Source organism: Botryllus schlosseri, chromosome 9 (genome assembly GCF_051294905.1).
Source record: "Botryllus schlosseri isolate E-star chromosome 9, Bs_hap1, whole genome shotgun sequence".
NCBI classification, from domain to species: Eukaryota; Metazoa; Chordata; class Ascidiacea; order Stolidobranchia; family Styelidae; genus Botryllus; species Botryllus schlosseri.
Window position 1 is genome coordinate 15,586,954 of NC_137244.1, and position 26,267 is coordinate 15,613,220.

A 26,267-nucleotide genomic window follows, 5' to 3' on the forward strand; every position below is an offset into this window, starting at 1 on the left:
ATCAAAGGAATACATAATCTCAGCCAGCATTAAACGTGTTTCAAACATATGAGCAATATCAATTGTTTCGCAGTGCGAGGGAGAAACATCCGGCAATCAATCCCGGAGAAGTTAAAAAAAAAAACGGGTGGAAATTTCCTTTCGAGGAAAAACAACAAAATGAATAGGTGCTAAAAAATAGGTGGTAAAAAACACTTGATGTATCTGTGTGCCAGAGCGAACACGGCCGAGATGATCCACACGAAATAGGCATGAAACGTGGAGAAGGTGGCAATTTATAAAAAGGTATACATGGCATCCCGCGATTGCATGGTAATACTGCAAAAAGGAATGGAAAACGAGGCATGGCAAAATCTCCGGTCACGCGTAAGTCATGTCCCTCTTTTGGTCGTGAGCAGCGGCCTGTCTCTTCAGCCGTTGGTTGTCGTTTTTCAACTTTTCTACTTCTTTCAATATCCTTCGTTTTGACCTTTGTTCCTTGATAATGTGAAATGAAAGACGTTACTATTGAACAGCTGCACGGAAATTCAACGAGATAACCCAATGAAGACATATATGTCTTGCGTGTAGAGACTATCGAAAACATTTTATACTAATTCGGGACGTCTGTAAATCAAACTATACATACCCTGCTCGAATCTATGTACGTTTGTACAATCATTGACATCAATCTACTCTTTTAGATTACTCAAGTAGATTTTGTTTGCTTGCACTACTTTTCTTATTTTACACTCTCAAAAGTACAAAATAACTTTGGGATAAAACGAAAGTCATAAGATCTACGTGAAATACCCTCCTGTATGCTACTTGTTGAATACAAAATGATGGTCCTGCTACTGAGTAATTTTCAGATTTTTTACTTAGACTTGAGAAGTTTTGACATGTTTTGGAAATACCTACTTCTACTGATATAATAATTGAGTCGACATTTACAAGCCACAGACCTGGAAAGTTTCGAACATTCATGCCGCAGGATTATCAAAGCTACCCAACCTCAAGAGTTCCATACCTTAACGAGCTGAGACTGCAGCAACTTGAGAGCGTTCTCGATTTTACGAAGCCTCACATCCGAGTCCGCGTCTATTCTCGAAATGTGGTCGTAACTGCCTTCCGAACTGGGAAAGTCCCTCAAGATTGGGGAAATTGATGCCGCAGACCTGGGACGCGAGCTCCCATCCAAGGTCACGTCAAGTTCGTCCGCCTGAGCGTAAAGGAAACAGCAGAGAGCGGATTACGAATACGGATACACTTCAATTTTATAAACAAAATTCATTTCAATTTATTAATAATTTTATCAGTTCAATCACAGGAAGATAAAAAGGCGTCGAAACGAATTCTAGTAGTTTTTCAATCAACCACCCACATTGCTCTAAAACAGGGGCGGCCTTTGCGGTAATTTTTTAGATGACATATATCATCGCATGTCGTAACTTATGGTGAACTTGCATTCTGAGAAAAGAAATTACAGCTAAAAATTTCAATGAGGCTGATTGCGAAATTCGGAATGCTGTTGACCAAAAAAGGTCACCACTTTCGCCCAACTCCAAATAACGGCCTCGTTGCCATCTACATAGTTCAGTGATTCTCAAACTAGGGGGCCCGAAGCCGCCTGAAGAAAATGATGCTTCTTCAAGTTCAATTTGCGCTCAAGCTTTACAGTTTCAACGACGGTGTTAAATACTCACATCTGAACAATAATCACTGGCGCACGAATGATAAACGTCTTCTAAAGTAGGCGAGTCCATGCTCGTTCTCGAATCTGAAACAGGGGCCGACAAAGTTAATAGAAATCATTGATAACGAACTTGCGCGAACGTAAATTACAGTGATTGGAATAAGCGCATGCAAACGAAAGCTGCAAGGAAGACACTGGCAGTGGGGAAATTTGACACCCGGACTGACCTTCGTTAACGCTTATGGGTCGGAAGGTGGCGCGATCCCAGCTATCGGCAAACGTAGTAAGCGTAGTCTCCCCCACTGCCAAGAGGAGGAACATAGTTCAACGAAATTAAACAGAAAAGAGCATGCGCGCGATAAGGCGGAAGCAATCGAATAAACCAAGGCCGACTAATCCAGATAGATACCTTCGTGATGTCCCAGCTCCACATCGTTTTCATTCCTCCACCTGGTGATGTGAAAACATTGTAATTATCGGAAAGCGATATGGTAGCGATGGCAGTTGTCCAAAATATATATGGAGGCACTCAGCCTGACATAACCATAAAGCGAGGTCTCGGACACACCTACATTTTACGGTTTCCGTGGACCCGCTTAATAAGCTAATACGAGAAAAACAGCAGCATTATTCGTACGAAATAATAGTAAAATGTACTAGTAAGAAAACATTTGTCTTTAAGATATAGGGAGTACAATTTGTTTCTCAATATCTTCGATTCAATCACGATCATTAGTCATTAATAAGATCAGATGATCCCAGATGAATAGTCGCGACGGACTGATATGAAATACTTTCAAGGCTTCATACATCTATTGGCCAAAACCTTGCCACACATAAAACATGTGTTGACGAAAGTGAAACCATAGGAAATATATTCTTCACTTTGCTTTCTTGATATGGGATGAAAATGTTGAAATTAGATATAAGGCTGTAACTGATACAATCTTATAATGTAAAATAGCATCGGCAATGATACCGATCTAAAGAGGCATTCTCTACTATCATCAACCATGTGGCAAATTATAATGACATTGAAATTAAAACACAAGATTTTCATTTTCTTTTCATAGACCACTCAAACCACGGACCCAATCTAACAAACCCTGCCATAAAGGCTGTCTATTCCATACTTTTTTGGATGCAAGACTTAGTCAAAATCTTGCAAAGTCAGCTTGAACTTGACTGAAATGTACCAGAGACCAAGCTGCAGTAGAACCCTTTTCGAGGGCCGTACGAATATTCTATGCTGGTCGCATTATGTCTGTGTGCCACAGATTGCACACTGCAGGCTTAACCAATCAATTTAAACCAATGATTCCGAAATCACAAGATATCACCCGTTCGGAAAAGGCTACAGCTGACATTAGAAATGGATATATGTTGATGTGTGACGCCCGGGAGAAGTTGAGCAAACTAGGATTTGAGTCGCGTTCTAAAAGATGGAAATCACCGACCAAAATGATCAGGTCACTACTGCATAGTTAAGGAGGTAGCTAGTTGTACGCCTGTACGGTCATATAGATTTTATGTAATAACACGCAACGCCGCTTCACAATGGACTTGACAGGATCACACTATTAGACCAATTGATCATGTATTCATCAAAAAGGCATTGATAACTGCAATTCAAGCTGATTGACTAAAGCTACATTCCATATGCAACGAACGACTCATTCCGAACCATGGCTGATTGCACAGTCGCTGAGTTTTGCAATCGATGCCCGATTCTGCACGCATAACCTTTACAAAAAGAATGCTACAGAAAGTTCCACAGACCAAAGATAATCATGCACTAACAGGTTGAAATTCGCTACCAAACCAGGGGCTGTCCACACTGCAAACATGCTGCACCGTACCCATTATGTCTGTGCAGAGGCATCACAAGATGCATTGATAATGATTTCCCTTCCGCCGTTTCTGATTGATATCAATGGAGGGCGGATTCAAATGGGTGACATGCCTATCTCTTTCTAAATTTGGTCAAATTGAAGAGTGCTTTTCAGGCCTATCATTTTCTCCTTTGACTCCACTTGTAATTGAGTAGACACTTACAGCATGACTTCTATTGAACACCGCAGCGAAATTAAAACACTGCACTGATACAAGCGTACGATACACGACAGCATAGACAGCCCCACACACTCTTTCAAAAACACTCAGCTACGCATGCACTACCGAGCAGTGAAAGAGACGATACCTTTTGTTCCGCACGATGCCGCAAATGCTCTCGTCAGAAACGGCCCGAGTCAGCGTTCTGCGTGCGATGAAAAAACACGTGGAAACGCAATATTGTATTCGCAACAATATCGCAGCGAAACGTGCACAAACGTTGAGCGTGCTCGTCAATACATGCATGCAGACAGACAGACGAAAGTTTTAGACGCAGTACGCTAAAACTTAATGCTACAGCGACTGGCCGCAAAACCTCATAGTATCGACTTATTCTCCTACATAGACTTTGAAAGGGGACTGGTGCGATTGAACGCACAATAAGGAAAATCCCGTGCTCAATAAGCACCCTTACCATAACCTTAAGGACTTCAACTCAACCATATTCTGCACGAAGCAATAATGCTTAGTGTGCATGCAAAAAGTGCCATTCAGATTTAGTTTGTATAAAATGTGGAATAATCGATGCGAAAACATGGCGCAGAATGTTGACCTTCATTATTCAAATTTTTTTCATGCCGGTACGACATATTTAGTGATACGACTGTTGATACACAACATTATTTTGCAATCGGTACTAGTTGCTGAAGATTACCCCTGACAAGTGTCAGTTAAAAATATTCAGGTTTACTTCAATATACATTGACCATTAAACTGATTAAGGACAGTGTGTGCATATTTTGGACCCTAATGCTAACGATTCTAACCGTAACCCTACCATTAATGTGTACGTAGCTATTGTGCTCATTGCACCTTAGAAAAGTGCTCTCCGTATTTAGGATGTAGATCCATCATAGGAAATGGAATTTTAGATGTTGACAAGAAATGGTAAAATTTTTATTTTAGAAGTACTATACGAAACAAATTTTTTATTTTTATTTTCACAAGCAAAATTGGATTTGAAGTACAGATTTGGACTTTATGCAGCCTGACCTTATTGTACACATGACTAATCTTATGAGGTACTAGATCGCACCAACTATGGTGGAAAAGTCAGAACAAAGCACTATACCAGTCGATCTCAGACCAAAATGCAATTGGGGAACTAACCTAATCTACTCGGGTATCCAATGTAACAGACAAACCTTAACCGACACTTGCCGTCCTCGTCACAACGCGGTCCTGACAACATGACGAATCATCGAGAAGATAACACCTATAATACGATTTACCCAGGCCGCAAAACACTCTAAAACCCCACCTCACCGAAACAGACAGAGATTCCACAGCAAAACCAGTTTGCTGCAAAAGTGCCCGTGAAAAATCATAACCACACAACCTTCTTCGATTTGCTTGCCAGACATGCCAAAAAGTCATGTAATATCACACAGTCACACATGATACCAAGGCGTGAAATGGGTGAAGTGCATGCACGTTTGCTTACGTCTGTCGCCCTGCTGAAGACCTCTTCATTAGCTGGGGGCTTCCGCCATATTTGGAATGGTACCGGGTGGACTGAAAATAAAGAAATCAAATTGACTTTGCTCGCATAGACGGCATCAAGAAAGATGACTAAACCCAAAAGCGCACACACACAAGTGGCAGGATTCGAATGTTTTGTTCATCACAAAATTCATATTTTTCAGTCGGTTTCGTTACAAAAAGTGTAACCAGTAATGCTAAACGCTTTGCTGATCATAAAATTCCGAGAGACGCTTCTATAGAACCTGACCACAGAGTACAGTTAACTTTCCAAGTCGTGTTATCTTGGAAGCGGAATTAACGAGTGCATATTTCATAAAATTGGGTGTTACAATGTTTCTCAGGTACCAGTTCCAGTAGTATTGCAATTAAAACGGCTTGAAACGTATTGCAGGGACAATACACCTTCACATGCCTCAATTTTAAAATAACTTTTCTTCAAGACAGTTTTCCCATGTCTTGAAAGTATTATAGCAGATATCGCCGGTTTTACAGTGTCACGGCAAATGAGAATGGTATTTCACCGGAATTCCCACGCAAAACAATGCGAAAAGATGCAAAAAAAGTGATCATCGGTAAAAGAGCACTGTCAACAGCTCAAAAAACCTATCGACATGGCAGAGAAAGTGACTTAAATATAAACGCCGGCGTAACTTTGAAGCAAGCATCTCTCCACTCACCATGTGTTCCCTCCTGTTTTCCGAAACCCCGTTCGTCTGTTGATGCCTCTTTCGCCTGTAAAGATTTGTATCGCGAAATTCATGCACAAAAAATGAAATCTTTGCATCGAGTGCAGCGTTAATCGCAAGGATCTGTCTTCAAGTGTTTGGATAAATTCTCATCAATTTTATGAGTGACATTATCACAATATCATAGCAACCAGACTGGAGAGTTTGGAGTTGGAGTCGTAAGCATTTAAGCAAATTCCAACTCCAACTCCAGACTTCTAGAACCATGACTCGAAATGATGTTAAAAATAATCCGAGACTCCGTTAAGGGAATCTCTGATTTCGCAGCTCTCTTTTTACACCAAATTAGCACATTTTACGACGCCATATCAGATCACCGTCTACGGAAAACGACACTTTTGCTACTGCAGCCTACATAAAACAAATCTGTACCTGGACGAATTCAAAGACGAGCGATTGTCGTCCGCATTGTTTTCGAGCCCGCTCTCGGCCGACGAGCTGTGATGTAACAACAACGATCTCGCCTTGTACTTGTCTGTAAACAAAATCACGCACAAAGATCAAAGAAATGCGACATCAGAATCTTGAAAGTGTCGATTCATGTTCTTATGATAGACTACGGTCTCAGATGGTCAGTAAAGAAGTACATCTACTTGTTCGAAGTACACAAGTATGTTTCGCCTAAGTTTACTATTTCCTAAAGTGGTTGCAATTTTAGACTATTCCCACTTCTACTTCAGTTTTACTAAAAACAAACGGATCGAGACGAGACAGGTTGATTCGATCAGACTATGTTCTATTGCTTTATTATTCACTCACCGGTAGATCGTTTAGGAGTGACGGCGTAATGGCGCAACGGGTGCACGCTCGTAAGCACAGGATCCATTTGCCGGGGTCGGAAGGGTTTAGGACGTAAAAGCTGCCGAAAAGTATCACTGTCAAATTCCACAGAACAGAATACATTCGCATAGATAGGCGATCGAAATATATACTCTACCAGTTAGGAACTAGTGATTTTCTAATATTTGAAATAGCGATTCATAGTCTCAAAATTAACTGCATTAAAACACGATCACTTCTCCGACGTACTGGCAATTTCTCATTTACTCGCATCCAGAGGCAGTCAATAACGAAGTTCTAACTTCTCACAGCACACAAATAGGTTTTGCCTGCTCCCGATACTTACTCAAGTCGTCATGTACTTTCACTCCTATTTGAACAGATTTCGTACAATTTGAATTTTGTACAGTACAAAGCAGTTTTCTGACAAGCTGGCATGCCTTTTATGACCGAAGTCAAAACAACCGCATGAAATTGCCCCCCGACTCACTGTAACTGAATCCGTCTATGAAGATTGCACCTATGTGCATTGTCGTTAGTCTCTTAATGCTGGTCACAAAGATTCATCTCGCAATTTCATAAGTTGACACCTCTGATTATTTGCCAAGGTAACTACACAGATATTTGTGACAATGTCGCAACTATCACAGTCTGTAATAGCGAGAGCAGTCTCTCACCTTATTACCGCCCTCGCTGTAAGTCAGTTTCGCAGGAAACTTGTACGGGTACGAGTTATTGCCGATGGGAGTCGTCGCCGGGGTATTCGAAGCCGAGGCGGCTGCAATATATCGATGAGTAACGAACGTGAAGAAAAAGGTAATGGGTTCGACTTACATTGCAATGGCAGGTGGATGTTCTGCGCTCTCTTCATTCTGGAAAAAATACACGGGGGTGGTCAATAAAAGAGTACTGGCTAGTCCCGCTACTTACCACTCACTACTCGGACTTAACGTAACAGATTCTAGGCAAAACTGATGTTTTTTTTACGCTTTTGGGGTACTCAAAAGTTTTGCTTACTAATCAAGTGGTTCTGTTTATTAATTACTTACAGTTATACTTCCTAGGAAAAATTACCAACTTTTTACACATTCTATTTAGTAGAAAGAGTTTTACTATAGGTGTGCACTGCCTTTACAAGTAGAACTGTTGCAACAGCTGGAAGAATACTCCCCGCTTGATTACTTCCACGTTGTTGCTAAGAGTATGCGACCCCTTCCACCCAAACAACGTTTTGAAACTGTTTGCTAAGATCTTTCCAGATCTACCACTACAATTAGTTTCGACGTGTCTTGGATACTGCATCTTCTATTTAATAGCAATACACGGGATTACTTCCACTTCTAAATTATCAATGTTCACTAGTTTGGTCGCCTCTGTCGATACTTTGTGTGTATTCGTGTGAAAGCGACCAGATTTTGTCATGCAGCAGTCCCCACGCATTACTTATCGATGGCGGATCGTTCGGGGATCAAACCAAGATTACATGCAGCTGCTCATACCTGGACTGACCCTGACTTCTTTCGTCATCGAAAAGATTCAGATTCAAACCGCTTTCCGTCGAGGTGCTGTGCTTCATGCCCGCGCCCGCTAAAAGTATGTCTGCAAGGCAAGAGCTACATTTAAAACCAGCGTTCTCAAACTGGGGGCGTGAAAGCATCAAAGAGGAGGCGCGAATCCGCCATAGAGAACGACGTTTCTTGAACTCGGAACGAGTTTAATTTGTGCCAAGTTTTAATATTGGCAATAATCCTAATTATAGAGAGTTGGAAACGTCATTTCATAATGTTATCTTGTACTAGTTGACGATTACCCCTGACGAATGTCTGCAGGGTTTATTTCAATATAAATACGTTGTTCAATTGAAATCTACTTGTAACCGAGCAGAAATATTACGGCGCAACTTCTATGCCAATACCAACGATGGCTACTTCGACCACCTCTGCAAAAACCAAAGCGAATAAAAACAAATATGACGATCATGTCAAGCAGCAATACGTAATATTTGATACACAGTATCATATCGCAATACCCGCGTCAACGGCACACTCAAACCATCCACCTCTGTTCTTCTTCAACGGTATCGTAGTGAAATGATTCGGCCTCTCCGCGACGGGAATCCTAGGCTCGGCATTGTCGTCCGAATTTTGAAAGCGCGGCCGAAAATTCTTGAGAAATCAAACACAACTTCGCGACAGCGCACCAGACCGATTTAGAACCGCCGTCTCACCTGAGGAACGGCCGGGTCCAGCGAGTACGCGTGACGCGCCGTACGCTTCGAGTGCAGTAACGTGGACGCCGGGGTGCTGGCCGCGCTCCCAGATGACGCTGGAAAGAATGAACGGAATAATTCCAGGCAATTTATTGTGGCGGTTGCCTGATGTGTGCACAACAGACAGAGTTGGTCAGTGACGAAGAACTAGTACATGTTTGATTGTTTATGCACCCAAGTAGGTTTTGTCTACTATTACCATTTACTCAAGTGGTAATGATTTTAAGCTGCTTCTGCATAACATTTTTTAGCTGTTTGGGCAAAACTAGGCCTAATATACTTTTTGACTTACTTATAAATCGTTACTTCTACCGAGTACCAACGATGGCCACTTTGAATTAGATATAAAATACGAGTCAATTCACATCCCAAAACATATTTGCGATCGATTCCCGCCCTGACAATATTTAACGGCATACCATTTTTTCACGGTATCAAAAGCAACAAAAGAAGATTCGCAAAAGTGTTTGTACCTTGATTCCAGTCTTTTGAACTTTGGTGATGCCGCTTCAGATTTAAGCTGAAATAAAAACCGTTGCGTTTTCAATAACATCACTGTCCGCAGGCAGTCTATGAACTGGGTGAATCTTGTAGATTGAGGTGTTCCGTTAAGTTTGTTTCGAAGTGGGAAGGTGTGTCAAACAAGCTAAATAACGCACAAAATATACACGGGGCAGTATGCAAGACCGTCAATGCGTTTTCGTTAAGGTCTAGCAATCCGTGTCTTGAAAATGGTGACTTGTCTGAATAAAACAATTTGGGCCAACGACGATCAGCCTATCAATGTTTTCAGAACCTTCACAGACGATGCCAAAGGTTACTCACAAGTCCAAATACAACAATGTGCGGTCACATAGATCAGCCCATCAATGTTTTCAGCCTATCTATGTTTCAGAACTTGAACAAACGACGATACACGTTATTCGCGACTCCAAACAAAACAAATTTCTCCCCCAAAGATCAGCCTATCAATTTTTTCAGCCTTTACAAACGTTGATACTCGACGCAAGTTCACCTTTGCGCCAGGACCTGCGTGATGTCCTCCAAACTTTTGTTAAGTTTCGGACGTGCCGACGGGTCGCTTCTGCTCCTGGCGTGAGAAACGTTCTCGTCGTCGGAAGAAGTGCACTTGGATTCCGAGTTGAGCTCAACCATCTTCAACACTTTGGACACGTGATACAGGCTCTTGCTGCATCTGCGAGTGAGCGATTTCGGCAAAAGTGGTTTAGGTAGTTTCACTAAAACTAGGACTATCATGAGCTAGGAGACTACGGATTTCGCCTTCTTTTCCCAGAGTCATTCCATGTAATTCAAGACTCTGAAAAAGTAATCAAAAAGAATTACCGTCTAGGGGTTCCATCCTCCATAGGAGATATCATAATAACGGTCACGACGTCGGACGTTCTCAACAAATCCAACATCTCAGCGTGGGTCATCGTCACCACGAGGACCTTACAAATCTGAACGGGTTCACCTTTGTCATACCATCTCAGGTCATCGAAAATTCTCAATACCAAACCTCTACGAGTCGGCTGCCTTGAGTCAAGCCGATGCCGTGCGCATAACCGCCGGTCTCCACGTCCATGACGATGCCTTCGTAGTTGATGTGGAATCCCAGCTGCCCGCGGACGTTTCTTTTCAGCGTCTTGGTCTTGGTTTCGCATCCGATGCTGAAAGCTTGAAGTCTGCAGAAAGAAACTAGGTGTCGAGTAGAGTCTACACAAAACACCAAGATTCGAGGTACAAACACGTTTAATCACTCACAATTTTATCAGAATTGAATACTTGCAATTTCGCACAGATCAAATTGTTTGTTGAACGATAAAAAAAAATTTGTCCTCACTCGGGGCACCATGCAGAGATTTTAAGGTTTTCTGAGAGTAGAAGTAGAGCTAACCAGAGTATTATCGGTTTAGCTGGCTGGCTATTTAACCTGGAAGTCCTGTTCTCCTGGGTGAGATCTTCTTAAGACGCAAGTATTATTCAAGACATACGAATATATTTCAGACGTTGATGCAAGTAAGTTTAGCAATGAATCTCCTAGATTCTCTCGAATCATAGTGTTTTATGCTAGAAGTAAATTACTCCAGGATCTGATAAATTCATGGTTTCGATGACCACTATATCACTGCGGTAGCTACTCAGGTAAGTGAAAGCAGCAATTTTAACAACATGTCAAACTAATTCAGTAACTGTGATGCAGAGTTGTAAATAAAATTCCAGTCAGAGTAATACAATCATAAACTGCTTCCTACTACGGAATATCGAAGTGTAGAAAACAAAAAGCAGTTTGGCCTAAAATCTGTCAAGAACACATTCTTTGTTGCTGACCACCTCTGTTCATTTAATACAGTGATGGATCGGATATAAAGAGGCCAGGGACTACAGAAATATTAAACCGAGTAATTCGAATATATTTTGTCACAAAAATAATAAAAAAATCGTTTTTTTTTTCAATTTTTCCTGGCGTTTTTCATGACTACATAAATGCCCATTTCCAAATCAAAAGTACGCTCACAGCAAAAAGATACGTAGCTTGTATATAATTAAAATTTTCAATTCTACACCAGACCACACATTAAATTTCCAATTGGAACATCATCACAGGCATCGATGACTAAACCAAAAATGAATAACACTTCAGTAAACCACAACCGCCAATAGATCTTTGACACAGAGCCAATGTTAACGCTCACCTTTGCTTCACCTCCCTCATCCAATCGCAAGACGGACAAGACGACGCCCTGATGGCTATTCGTTCGCCGCGGCCGTAATAGACGTGCAGGACATCGTCGGAAAATTCCGCCCACCCGATGATGGCTTGGCACGGAATACTGAAGATGACTCGGTCCGTCGACTTTTGAATCAGCAGAAACATGTAATCGCTCACGCCCAGCATGCACGCTATGCCTTCGGTCCTGCGATAGAATTTCCGATAAGATATTGACACGTGGGCCACCGAAAGCTCGATGATAAGCGAATTCGGGTTTAAAATGCAAGTATTCTGCCTAAAAATTGTGAAGTAGAAGTGGTGACGAAGTAGTGAAACTCTTAGGGATATCGAAGGCCTCGGATTTATAATATACTCATTTTTCTCACTCTAAGCATGTTTGGTAAACAGATAAAAGACAAGTTTCTGGGCCCATTTTTCAATAATCGTTCCTGATATACAAGACTTGAAGAAGTCCCACAGAATGTGTCGAGTCATATGACTTAGTCGAGTCGCAATGACGCGAGTAAAAGTCCATTCAATACACAAATTAAGTCGAGTCGAGTTGGGTTGATTTCCAGTTTAGGAAAATGACTCGAGTCATTACAACCCTGGCAAATAGACAAAGCTTAGCTACCAACCACATCAGGAAATAAGCTGCGGCACTAAACCGAGCCGTACGCACGAGGCTCTCACGCAAACTCACGCGCAATCCTGCAGCGCGACGTTCCAAATGAGCGATCCGTGCGCACACTCTTCCGGCGACACTTTATTCTTCCCCTTGTCCCTGTCGATAACCCGTCTCGAGGCCGCGGTCAGCGAGAATTTGGTCGTAAACTTATGACCGCCGTCGATGCCCGCGGGCAACGTGTGGTTGACTGCCAGGTCTCGGAGGTATTCCTGCCTCGTATTCATAGCCATGGCCTGGAAACAAGTGCTGCTAGTAAGGCTGGGCAAAGTAGAGTATCCTGGTGATTTAATTTTGAATGGAGTATTAAGTATTCGAACTCGAGTACTGCAATCGTAGTGCCCCGCTGATGTGCGTAATGGCAATCACTATGAAAACATTCGTATCTTTTCATACTTTGAACTTTCCGGCTCCACGCGCTGCCCGCTCCCCGTTGAGCAGTTTCGTTAACAAGAAATCCCGGAACGTTTCGGACTTTGGAAATAAGGCGTCTGCTGGAATGGACGGTCCAAACGACGGTATGTCTTGCGACCGAGTTACTGCAATTCTAAACAAATAGAAAAACAATCCCGCTATCAACAATTTTAGTCAAATATTTGAAAATGTGATTTTTTCGTGCCAGCCGTTAATTCACAATAGTTAATCACATTTTCATGACGTGTGCGGAATGCCAGTCTGCAAGGTCCCGTCAAATAAGGCTGGAAATACATTTAATACCCGCGCCGCCACTAAAAGCTAGGAAATTGGTCTGCGAGCACATTTGAGTTTGAGCCCCTGGCTCAGGTCAATGGTTTCGCACCACCGGCCCACGTCAACTTTCGGGTTATTCTGCCAAATATATCTCAAATTTGTTCTCAATTGCAAAATGTAAGAAACTGAACGATTGCCAATTAATTTGTGGAATATAACACTAAATTTCAAACTGATTTATATCGCTTCCCAAGGTGATACAAGTGTTGTAACAGACTGTCCTACACCTTATTTAAGACACCGCCTATTTGCTTTTTGTTATCATTTTACGTTAGTCGTCGAGATGCACTCTGCTATTTTCAAAGTAACCACAAACCGCATCCGATTAACTGCTAAAAATACGCAACCTCCAAACCAAATCTACTTTACAAAGCTACTCTAGTGCTGATCAGACCTTTAATTTCTACTTCGACTTGAAGCAGTTTTGACATCTCTCGGAAATCACTAGTACTACTTGCAATTGAATACAAATTTACTACTTCTATGAGCATCAAAGCTGGCTTTGACCACCACCGGTTATCGAGACGGGACCAGCATTTTCCCTCTCATCGCTATCTCAGAGCCGTGAGCATAGCTAGGATACCAGTTTCATAAGTCAAGTCTTAGGTCTTACCCGATTGGGGCCTGTGTACCTACCACCCACAAAGAAACTAACAAAGTCGACTACATATCTACATCAGCACACTGAAAATATTGACATAGATAGCAAATAAATACTGAGGTTGTGTTGTATCTACCAAATACGTATTATGAAGTCAGGCATACAAAGGCATTCGTGACGTCCCCGGTCTGTAGCTACTAGCTAGAAATATGAATGAACTATTAGACCGCGTTTTCAAGTCGAACCTGTAGCACGTTTTCGTGGAGCAAGGTCGGTGGACGCGAATAATAATGAAGACATGTTGAAAATGAGAACGGATGTTTTCGGCGGAAAACGGAGGCGAATCTGGTTCTTGGAAGACGATGGTAACGATATCGTTGCCAATATGGCGTTTGCGAAGTAACTGAAACGCACAAATCGCAGAACACAAATAAGCGACTTATTCAAATTGAAGAAGCAATCGCAAATATTGTAACAGCAAGCAACAGTTCACAGTTACAAAACAAATATGAGAGCATAATTGGACAGCTAGATAATTACAGCTGTCTAATTCAGCTAATTAGAGCAGAATGCAGGTAATCTAATTCTAATCTAATTAGTGAAATGTTTCTTTGCTCTAATTTGAATTCCAACTTGTGAAGCTATAATTTTAATTTGAAACGAATTGGGAAAAATGTGTAGCTATAATAGGCCTACTATATTGAATCCAATCGGGAAAAATGTGTAGTTACAATTCTAATTCTAATTTAATTCTAGAAAAGCTGGAAATTCTCTAGTTATCCAGATTCTGTGAGAGTATATCACCTGTTGAACATTGTTAGCGGTGTATGGCAATAAGGTAGAAACGTGGAACATAATCTCATTCCCTTGAAACGTAGTAAAATATGATTCTTTACCGGTGGAATTAGCTGAAAAAAGGAGGCAAAATGACAATTACCTTTGTTAAATAGCACTGTGCGGGGGTGTTGGGGCCTTGACACCAAATGGAACACTTAGGACACTATGTTAGGGTAGTGGCGTTTATTTGTTGTATTCATTGTGTTTGTCGACTAATATGGTCAAGGTCATCTACACCAGCTTTTTTCATTTATTATTCTGCGGCTGCCGACTTAGCGCGGTTCGCTTTTAGGCTTATATAAGACACCATTTAAATGGATGAGATGGCGAGGAGCCTAGATAAACCTTCTACAGTTAGGTAGGAATTCTGAAGTCTACCTCGGTCGGACTCAAACCCGCAACCCATTGGTGTTGCGGCTGTGAATTACGCCACTACACTATTTCGCCACATACCAGGTAGCGATGTAAATTCACAAATATTCAGATTTCATGATCAGGCTGGATATGCATCAATGCTTGATAGAAAATAATTCAAGCAATACATGTGAATAAGCGGTAAGCCCGCAATTTTACCGCACACGCCGTTGCAGTAAAACAGAGAGAGTAAAGAGAGTACTAAATTTGAACAGGTTTGGCGACCCTAACTAAAAAATGTTGTGGTTTGGAAGCTTGTCACGGTCTGGAAGTTTCAAATCTACGACAATGCCGTGTGCTAAACGTGAGGATTACTAAAACGAATCTTTCAAGATTTTATTTGGTAAAGTTTAGCTCTTTGTCGCAAGTCTTGTTACTCAAAAAACCAAAGTTATACTTCTCAAGTCAAGTTCTTGATTAGAGTCAATGCTCGACTCGAATTGAAGTACCGTACCCGAATCATTCTGCCCAGCCCTGGTAACAGGACACATCCGAGGACGATAATTCTACTTGCCTTAATCATGTTCTTATCTACATCAACAAGACCGTCTCTCACAGGACACTGGAGGCCATAATCTGACACAACTTGCTCGAGATCGACACTCACTTTTTACGTCCAAACCGCCGCGGAATTTATCGAAACCTTTCAACTGGACCTTGTCCCCGAGAAGGTCCAAAAACTCTTCAAACCCGGGACTGCCGAATTCGTTATTGTACATTTCTTCTTCCGTTGTCTGGTCCCGCATGCAATACATTACGCCTATTTTGAAGGCGTTAGCGACCTGCAGTAGATAATGGGGTATTTACAGAATTCCGATGAAAACAGGTGAATATAGCCGACAAAATGGGGAAGGTATGCGTCGTTACCAATTGTTGTCAATGAAATGTAAAACATTTCAGACACAATCAAAAAACCAATATAACAATAATGAAGCAGTCAGACCGTGAATGATTTATTACAGAACTTGATATACCCGCGATTGTGACGAAGCAAAATTTGAGTCATTGATCAAAATATGTCACACATCAGGATCGGGAGAAAAGAATGTTGTAAGCAAATATAAAAAATATGTTAGCGAATAAATATGTACATTACAAAGTGTAAATGCTAGTATCGCGTTAGCGCTGCACTAGCATAAAAATCACAACCACAGATTCGTTTATAATGTATTGCCTGGGGAAAGCGAGTATCAAATCATCACCATCTGTGCTAGTAGATAAGCTTTAAAATTTGGTCCATTAGGGCAGAATCAAGTGCTTGTTTTATCAGACAATCTACCCTCTGTATCAAACTGAATAGCAACAGCTGTTTGCTAGAATTCAACAAAATTGATTAAAAACAACTTTTCAGCGGTGCTTGAACAGGCAGCACTTGTAATCCGGAATTATTTCAGAGAAATATAAGCGGCATAGGAATGACACGCTCAAAACACTTACGTTTTGTTCGTCCACTTTCATTAATTGTTTTTGCACCACGTCAGACTGCAGAGCGTATTTCAAGCATTCGAAATTGATTTCGGGGCATGTATATTCCAAAATATCCCTCGGTTTCAACGCTCTGGCGGTGGTGTAATGTTGCGATAAGAGAACCTCTTCGAGTATTGAACCCCGTAATGTGCAAAGCTGTGAAAGATCAATTGTAAACGGCAAACTTTTAAAAGTAGAAAACTCACATAAACTATAAAATTACACACAATCCTTCACCAACGGAGAATATTCACAATCATTATCCAGTTACCAGATTCGCTCTGTTTACAGATTTCAGTAAATTCAGCCTAATTGCTGCTCAAGACATCTTATCAAGAGCAGTCGGCTAATCTGTACCTCGACTTAGTTGTCTCTTCAAATAGATGAATCACTGCTTCAATCGACCAACATGAAGTTGAAATTGCAATAATTGCTGTATAGAATTCCATACATATGCGGTGAACAAGAGATAGCCGAAATATCATGTCCATCATCAAAGCAATGCATTGTTGTCCTAACTAGTAATGAATGATACATTGTGAACTATTGCCTTACGTCAAACCCACTTACAAGTACAATGTGATAAGCGCCTGCGCCTGGCAGAATTTCATTTTTGCAGCCCGAGACCTTCTCACCTAACACACTCCTGACTTGTAACAAGCTTGGAATGTTTTTATTGAATGTTTTATTACTATCAATGAACTAGATGGTGACTTAAAATTATCCAGAGCCAGCAGGCAAATTGTCTCTCTTGGATGTCATATCACTAATATGTACAGGATTATTCACATGAACAGGTGGTGTAATATGACATTGATGCAATTCTCATTTTAAAAACCTGTTCTGTGTAGAGGAGTCTCATCGTATGCTGGCTTCAACGAGCCATCAGGGAATTGTTAAGAGTTAGTCCAATATCAAATAGGTAGAGCATCTGGTTTTATGCCATAATCAAATTAGTGTGGGGATAAATATAAAGAATTCAGAAAACCAGGCTCAGCATAAATCCATCGTGTGGGTGCATTTGAAGTATTTGACAATGTACTGGCCTGAAACACAATTAGTTTAGTCTACATCAGTGGTTCCCAAACGGTGGGGAATTCCCCACTGGTGGGGAATTCAATGGTTTCTGGTGGGGAATAGACGGGTTTGTTCAAAATTATCTTCAGGGCAGTCTTCATATTCACGGATACACATGCGCAATTACCGTTTTCAGTTAACTTTTTTGGAAATTTATGTCACTTATTCAATTTTTTTTGCGCTGCGTGCGCGATTTCATGTTGCCTAATATTTTGATAATTGGGTACTCTTTCCCCACAAAAATACGTAGAATTTATAGAAATGGAGACTTCGGCGTCGGCCATTACTGCGCCACGACGCACCAATACATATGAAGTTATAGGCCATGTAACATGCGACGCCGAGAGGTATGTGCCAGAACGATAAGCAGAGAGAAGATCTTGGCCGAGAGGGAATGCCCTTGTGGTGACCGAAATCTTCGATATATATACAATGTACATATGTTTATAGGCGGCTAAATAGCTGGCGCCGAATGTTTCTGTCCTGGCGATCTGAACCCCACAGGACAAATGCCCTCCCGCAGGGAAAAAATTATTTGCCAGTAAAGCAATACCTATTTGAAATCGTGTGTGCCTTTTAGTTTTGGCGATTTCAATATCTTTTGACGTAGGAGTTAACGAAACAGCATCATCAAACGAAGTCAATATATCAACGGGTCAGCCCGAAGATGTTCAATTCATATTTAGGGGTCCTACCTTTTCCAACACACCTCACTCAGCTCTACCGGTAAATCTGATTACGTAAGAAGAGAGGGGATAAAAAATTGATAGCAAAATATGCAATTCCCGATCATATTGACCGATTCAAACATGAATTTTATAAATTTTTCGCGCTTCGCGCGTTTACGGTCCTGGTGGGGAATGAAGGCTCGGAATAAATCTGAAGTGGGGAATGAAGACAAAAAGGTTGGGAACCACTGGTCTACATAATACAATAATAATTTTAGATTTTTCCATTTGTGTTATTCCCAATAGAATAAGCCAGGATTATCAGGTACTGGTGTAGCAGCATTTTTGTATTTTACCATAATAATGAGACAGCCATAAGGCGTGCAAGCAGACACCAAGATATCAGATTTCGAGGTGAGTGGTGTTCTAGTAAAATGTCTGGATGGGATGAGTGAAAATTCGCTAAGTACCATAATTAATCATTATCACCCGATTAGTAGGCAGGAAACTGATGCCTTATCGGATTCACAACAAGAAACGAAAGACAACCTCTACGTAGGAAACCTGATTGATTGAATGCTCTGATTAGGTTGTAAATGCATTAAATGCTGCTTCAACCTGCTATCCCGATCCCTACAAGACTATATCTATTATCTATACATGATGGTTATAAAATTCAGGAGGTCAGAATACTATAATATAAATATCTTGATTATTTTCTGCAGTAAGTCCTAGTCACAACAAATGAGGAAGAAGTCTTTGTAATATTGGCGCTGAAAAAATGTGTAGATAACACAGTAAAACCGGCTCTGGTATTGAATGGCCAACTCATTTTACCGTTTCTGAAGTACATTCAAGTACATCTTACTTCACAAGTCCGAACAATCAGTCGATAATTCCATAAGCTTTCTTTGCTATTGGCGTTCGATTCCTTCATTTTTTCCCGCTTCATACTGATGGCCACCGGTCCGTATTTATCATCAATCCCGAAGAAATTATAGTGATCTGATTGAAACGGAACAGAGCAATGGTTGGATTTCATACAATAAGTCCAAAATGGGAATTTTCAGCCCGTCGAAATCGATACAACGTATCCTACAACAGTGTATTCATTAACAATTCAGTTCTAAGATGATTAATTGTAAATCATAACATCTTGCAAGTGAGGAAACAGGGTGCATTGAAATGGTCTAGAATTATAAATTATTTATGCCGGGCCATAAATAATTGATGAGAAAGTTATTACAATTGAGATTATCAGATTGGAGTTGTCCATAATGCACAAAGTTATTTCATCTTAGATCTCCGTTGACCTTTGATGACATGGTTACAGTTAATTACTTGGATAATGTCAGATGCAGTAAATACAGTTATGTACTCATTAGCTATTCATAACCATCATTATACATCTACCTGGGTACTACTTTAGAGAAGGTCGCCAGACACATTGTCATTGGAATATTCTAGAGAGTCTGACTGTATCATTATCTTCCCCAATCTCAAAAGGAGTAGAAAAGACAGAGTACTCAACAGAATACAGGGGCCATTGGTAAATCATTTTAATGATTTCAATTGTTCACTGTTTTCATCATGAGCATGAACCCCGCCAACTAACCCAAGCAAAACACAGTACGGGAGATCACTTAGTTGCAACTTTTCAAAATATCCATGTAGCTAGTCACATATCAAAATCGACAATAAAAACGTAAATCAGCAATTCTGTTCCATAAAATTGAATGTATTTTGCTAGAGGCATGCTATTATCGAGTGAAATCATAATTGCCTTCATGTCTTATTAAAATATCTGCTAATTTCAGTAATGATTACGCGATACCGATTGACCATAACAAAGGATCTTTCCATCAGCAATTTTAGGCATCTGTTCGCTAAAGCAATACAATCAAAATACATTAGTGGCATTTGGTTTGAACTAGACCCATCATGACAGCATAATATTACTGAAATACTACCATCCACTTACGAGTCAATATAAATTACAGTCACATTTTTTCAGCCAATTATACCTACTATATCGGCCACATGGGTACACACTACACACCATAATCAAATTATTGAGTTGTACGTCAGTATTAGTTACTGTCTTACTGACTACATGTAAACTTGTACATTTGCAACGTGTAATGACATTGACGTACTGAGTACCAGAATCACAACCAGTGCATTGGTATATTGAAGTACCCTATCACAAATAATTTATTTTAAAAGTGTGTGACAATTTTTGAGTAAGAATATTCAGAGTCAAGACAATGATTAATTTCTTATAGCCTGACGCAAAAATATTGTGCATTGATGGATACCAGAGTCCAGTATAGTCAATCATAAAATCGAACTAGTGCGTTCCCTAGAGGATGCTGAGAATTGTCACCATAGTAAACTTTTTGAATGTTCCCACTAAAATGGATCATCCGTGACTAGGTAGTAGCCCTTGTGATAACACGTAATTACAAAGTCGGGCATCGAAATCCATTTGTGTGAAATACTGCACAAATTACTTCCCAAACCGGTAGTTCATATTTTTCAAATTGCACTCAATATTAACGTTTCTTTCAACAACCATATAAATGCTGTCACTTCCGAATGTCGGTGTATGTTACGTTATGACTCGAGGCAAACAAGTTTATCCTGTCACCTACCCGCACTTGACTTGAAAAGGTGAACAAAATACTATTTTGAATTTTACTGAAGATACTGGTAACTTGATCTCCCGATAAAAACTATTAGTTTAACGTCTGAGAGCTTTGGGACGCTTGACTAAAGACGATACGGTCAAGTGAATAAATGACAGATACTCTATATGCTATCACTATTTCACGACCTTATGGATACCCGATGAATTCTACCAATGACTAACCAAATACACCTCCGGATAACCTACTATCAGAGGTCTTTCAACATTAAATTACAGAGCATTCAGTAGGTCAACACCACTTCAAACCATCCCAAAACCAGACCATTGCGGGAATAGGGCAATAAAATAGATAACAAAACACAAACAGAAATATTTCTTATCAAAGTTCATATCACACCATCCAGTCAACCTGTCTTGGGAACACAAATCAACTATCTACTCGATAAGCCTAGCTAGCATGCATGTAGTTGATTGATATTGTAAACATAGGACTATTGATATGATAACCATGGAATTTATCGAAAACGAATCGCAGTCACTGAGACGCTCACCTTGCTCATAGAAATGTTTCCGATAAAACAGCGCCCCATTATCGAGATATTCCTGGATGAATCCCACCGCGTTCAGTCTCTTGTCGTCATCGATACCGCTCTGTTCCATGACCGAGACCCCTTTATTATTGACCAGCAGCATTTGCGCCGTGGTCGGACTGTTCGTCACAGAGTGTGGGCTATTTTCTGTCAGCAAGAGCTGTACCGACACCGACGGAGTCTGAGAGGAGCATGCTATATTGGATCCGGACAATTCCAAAGACTCGACTTCGCCACCAATTTCGTTGACAAAATATGGACACCTACAAAAATAAGGTCACTGGGTTTAATCATCTAGTGAGCAGAGTGAGAGTCAATCGAAAATGTATCATGGGACATTCACAGTGATCTGACACTCTCAAGGGAGGTTGAATCATATTGCGGCATGACAAGGCCATAAAAATCAATGCAATACAATGATATAGGCCTCAATCAATATCCGACTGTCCCACTAGAGACGTACACTTCAATACTTCATAAAACTGGCCGGGACAGATTCCACTCACCATCCGACAACGTCATTCGTCCTCACGTCCTCAGAACTTTCAGACGCGCGAAATTCCTTAAAATCTTCCGGCGTGGTGGCTGGAGTAACGCTGTCGTGCTGCATACGAGCTGCCAGAGGAAATGTAAAGAAACATTCAACAATGATATAGTGCCGAGATCAGGATTTCTTAAACTGGGATCCGTGAACCCCTTGGGGCTACACAGACTAGTTTTAAGAGGTCCAGGAAAGACCAATGAAAATATCTGTGTTTTTCTCACATTGTCGCATTATAGATAAAAACATAACACCACCTAAAGTCGAAATTATTACTGATTGTTTCTAGTTTGGCATTTCCATATATTATCGCATTATGTTGTTACTTTTAAATCTATCACGTCACTTCCCAAATTGTTGTTTTTGCCAGCCACTATTCCAACATAGTAAAATCATATCAGTTGCAGCTAGGCTAGATGTTAACCGCGTCAACTTCCACAACTTGGAAGTTTAGTTAAGTTGATTTAGTTTTGCGCGACTCTGTTACCAATTCATTTTAAAATTCTTGCGTGGTGTTCAATTAATGCAGTTCAAAGTGTTTTCTCGGACTAGCTCACTAAGAGGGTGTGCGCAAACCCTAAAAGAAACTCTTTGGGTCCGCGCTGAAAAAAATTCAAGAACCCCTGGCCTAGATTGACATGTATTTTCCCACTCCATTTTCAAACTGCTATACAGATAATATTGAACTAGCCAACAAGTCTTACCACTCAATGCTGCAGCTTTGCTGGCCCCGGTGGTTTCATTTTTTCTTTTGAGCGTTTCCATTGCGGTCAACACATTGGAGAAGGAAAACGTCATACTCTGCCAGTCATGATGGGCAAAAGATTGCCTGGGACGATCTCGTTCCAAGGACCAGCACTTCAAGGCAGCGCATGGCTCTGAACGAATATGAAAGACTAAATAATCCGCGAGCTTGGACAGCTGTAGTCATGCATAACCAAATGCTTTACATTATTTGAAAATAATTTATTATGAGTTATGACCCCATAGACGTAGGGTAGACTGTGTATAGTTTGTCGAATTTGAGTAATGATAACCATTAACCAAGAAGTATGCAGCATGTAAACAATGCTGAAATAATGGAGTATACTCATCATTACAAGCAAGGCTGATCTGACACAGACATTTTTTCAACAATATGCGATTGCTCAAAGCTAAACGATCATGGCAAAGCAATTTAGTCAATTACAGAGCTATGAACTGTAAACAGATAAGTTTGCAACAAAATAACCATTGCAACAAAACAAGTCAATGTATTGGTTTCTGGCTTCTGAATTTTATTCTGGCTTTAGCCCTAATTAATCTGATCAGAAACAAAAATCACAACAAATCATTACAGTTAGTTGCAGCATAGGCGTTCCGATTCTTGGCATGATATTGTATCAATGAAAATGTTGGATAGACTAAACGGCATGTAAACACTGACAATGACAACATAGTTGCAAAAAAGAATCAATGGAATATACCTTCAACTGCATTTTCAGGCTTGACAAATTTGGCTCTTGCGTCATTGTTGAGATGGACAGCTTTACCACTGTACAATCCCTGTCCAAGAACTTTGGCCATCGATTTAGATCCCGGGCTTCTTTGATCGTTCTTTTTCAAATCATCTTTGTGGCCTTTGACCATGTCAAAAAAGCTATTCTCACTTTGGGGTCTGTAGTTCGGATTTGACATTTCAGCTTTCAAAGTTTTGTGATACGGTTTCGGCTTGGCGTAAGGTTGCGGAATATCAAAGCTCGAATATCCCGAGCTTCTTACGCTGTCAGCGGATGACGAGTCTTGCACCAAAGGCTTTTTGTTCACCTGAGACTTCGTCTTCCTTGCGGAAATGATTGGTCGGTGAATGTTTGGCTCTTGAAAATGCTCATAAAATCTGGCGGCTTCTTGTACTCTCCGAGATGAGCCCGTATTCTCCTCATCCGTGCTTGACAAAACGACTCCCTCAGCGTCAGAAATTTCATCAACAATTTCGTTACTTTTCACCATTTGCGAAGACCACGGTCTTTTCACATATTCGTTTTCGATCCCGTGAATATCATCGTCGGTCAATTCCGTGGATTGAGACAGTTCAATTGGGATTTTGCTTTTTTTGTTCATTGATCGTCTGGAAGGCTCCAGCCATTTTGCTCCGTATTTCGCTGGCAGAATTGTAGTGACGTTGACTCGTTCTTTGGAGCTTGGTTTATTGCTCATAGTCCTTTCCATGTTAGCATTATAAATAATTGTGATGTCAGATTGTTGGATTTCACACTATGTCATAACAGTAGGCTACATATCAGTCGATTTACCTTCAAATATTAAAAAATCAAGGTAAATAATTCTTCTCAACCTTGACAAAACAATCAATATAATATGGATAGATTAAAGTTGAAAACGCTGTTTACTCTGTCAGACTGTTGACTGTCACATATATTTCCGAGCCTAACATATTTTTTAGGCACGGTGTTCTATAAACCAATAGAATGCAAAACTTTTTGCAGAGATAAATTAACATTAGTTTCATAAATATGTCATAGAATGATGGATGTTTCAGAGTCTTATCGGCTGTGATCGTTGTTTTCACACTGTTACAACTTTATTGATAAGACATCATATACTAAAAACTTCCAAAAGTAGCCTACCTCACCTCCGACGAAAGGATAGTGAAATACATTCAATCGGAGGAACTAATTCAAAAAGAAATTGCTTCCTGTAACGAGAGCTATTCAGAAGTACAAATTCAGGCAACCATCCCTATCATCGAAATATATTGCGGTATTTACTGCATATAACAATCATTTGATAAAAATTTATATCATTTTGTACATTCTAACAAAAAATCAAAGTAATTACTATGGTATGCTCTCCCCTACTGGGATCTCGGTACGTTTTGCGTAATATAACAGGTGAGCAGTGATGATTCTTTAAGTTGAAGTACGGTAATTTAATAAAAAAAAAGGAATTGTGTGAGCACAGGACACCGATTCCATACAAGATAAATGCTATTTACTTCATCTAGATTACATATTTTTCATCATAATGATCAGATCACATACCAAAACACATGTACACAGCATGAGAAAACCTATGGGCATACTGTATATCCATTTGTCCCGTTGGGACACTTTTCATGGTGATTTTGCCACCAATTCCACTCTGGGATAAAAGATTATCATAATATAATCGATTTCAAGGGATGATTCATGTAAATGTCTTACGAAACGTATATAGAAGTATAGCTGCTCCATTTTTGGTTGATCGAATGAAATCCTCTAGGATAAGGCATGTTCAAGGCTTCACTTCAACTGTATGAGCCATATTCTTATTTTGTTCTGATATTATTAATTACATGTTATCTCTCATTCTCTCTCGCTTGTACCTTTTGCTATTTTCCAGTGCATTATAAAGACAACAGTTATTACTATGACTCGCAAATAAATTACAGTTTAGCGGTATGGTATTACTTTACAATCTTACATAATAGAAAATACGTTTCTTTCCGATAATCGATATAGTTAATTCGAAGTGGTCATACCGGTCAGCGGTAATTGCTAAGGGAGATCCGCTGTATGACTATGAAACGAGTATATAATAGATTAAAAGTCATAGTCAAACAACCCAGATCGTAGACGGTGCTATGGAAAGTGCCTGAACTATACTACCTTCGTTTACGAGAAGCCTTGCTCATTATGCAAAACTGGTTAAGACCGCAGCAACGTCTGAATATTTTATTTGCAGCCGAACCGAACTAACCCGAACGTGACGATTCCTCTGATAAGCAGTAAGCACTGAGCTAGAACTAAACTAAGAACACTGTGCAGAAGAGAGTGACAACTTGAGAGAAGAGCAATCAGAATACTTAACAGTATACTAATGCCATGGCGTGTGGATCACTACGGTATACCGATGATCCCTTTGGTGATATCGATACATCGTACATACATTCATCCCTTTATTAATGAAAATCGAATTCCTTAATGAAATTACAGCCTCTACTTCATTTCATAGGGAAAATATCGAATATTAATACCGGCCTACCGGGGATATCCCTTAATAATATAAACCATATATTATATGGCCGTGGTAGTCTGTTGGAATAGAAAAATTCGGGATACGTTAAGATTTGTTTCAGCAATGAAGTCTAGATACATTCACTTCAGTTTTTTCGGAGGCCGTAACTTTTACTATTGAACTTGTTCAGTTATGTTGATTTTCAGTATTTATT

The 26,267-nt window shown here is 40.3% G+C and overlaps 1 protein-coding gene across 4 annotated transcripts; it reads right to left on the minus strand.

Annotated features, from left to right (window-relative positions):
* Positions 1–19: 19 nt before the first annotated feature.
* LOC145446216 (signal-induced proliferation-associated 1-like protein 1) lies at positions 20–24,414 on the minus strand. 4 transcript variants are annotated; one of them, XM_080324450.1, is made up of 31 exons: positions 23,527–24,414; positions 22,765–22,938; positions 22,026–22,134; positions 21,481–21,782; positions 19,148–19,284; positions 16,505–16,690; positions 15,675–15,849; positions 14,621–14,724; positions 14,062–14,219; positions 12,862–13,012; positions 12,484–12,701; positions 11,764–11,985; positions 10,587–10,752; positions 10,412–10,527; positions 10,083–10,262; positions 9,541–9,587; positions 9,026–9,123; positions 8,858–8,963; positions 8,298–8,397; positions 7,633–7,670; positions 7,476–7,576; positions 6,778–6,877; positions 6,391–6,493; positions 5,950–6,004; positions 5,232–5,302; positions 3,876–3,932; positions 2,085–2,125; positions 1,903–1,977; positions 1,686–1,759; positions 1,010–1,201; positions 20–477 (listed from the first exon to the last, which is right to left on the minus strand). In XM_080324450.1, the coding sequence occupies exons 1-31, from the start codon at positions 24,266–24,268 to the stop codon at positions 361–363; spliced, it is 4,515 nt and encodes a 1,504-aa protein (XP_080180576.1). In that variant the 5' UTR covers positions 24,269–24,414; the 3' UTR covers positions 20–360. The 4 variants fall into 4 exon arrangements, with proteins under 4 accessions (XP_080180576.1, XP_080180578.1, XP_080180579.1 ...); XM_080324452.1 differs by lacking the exon at positions 3,876–3,932; XM_080324453.1 differs by lacking the exon at positions 1,903–1,977.
* Between the last annotated feature and the right edge of the window lie 1,853 nt (positions 24,415–26,267).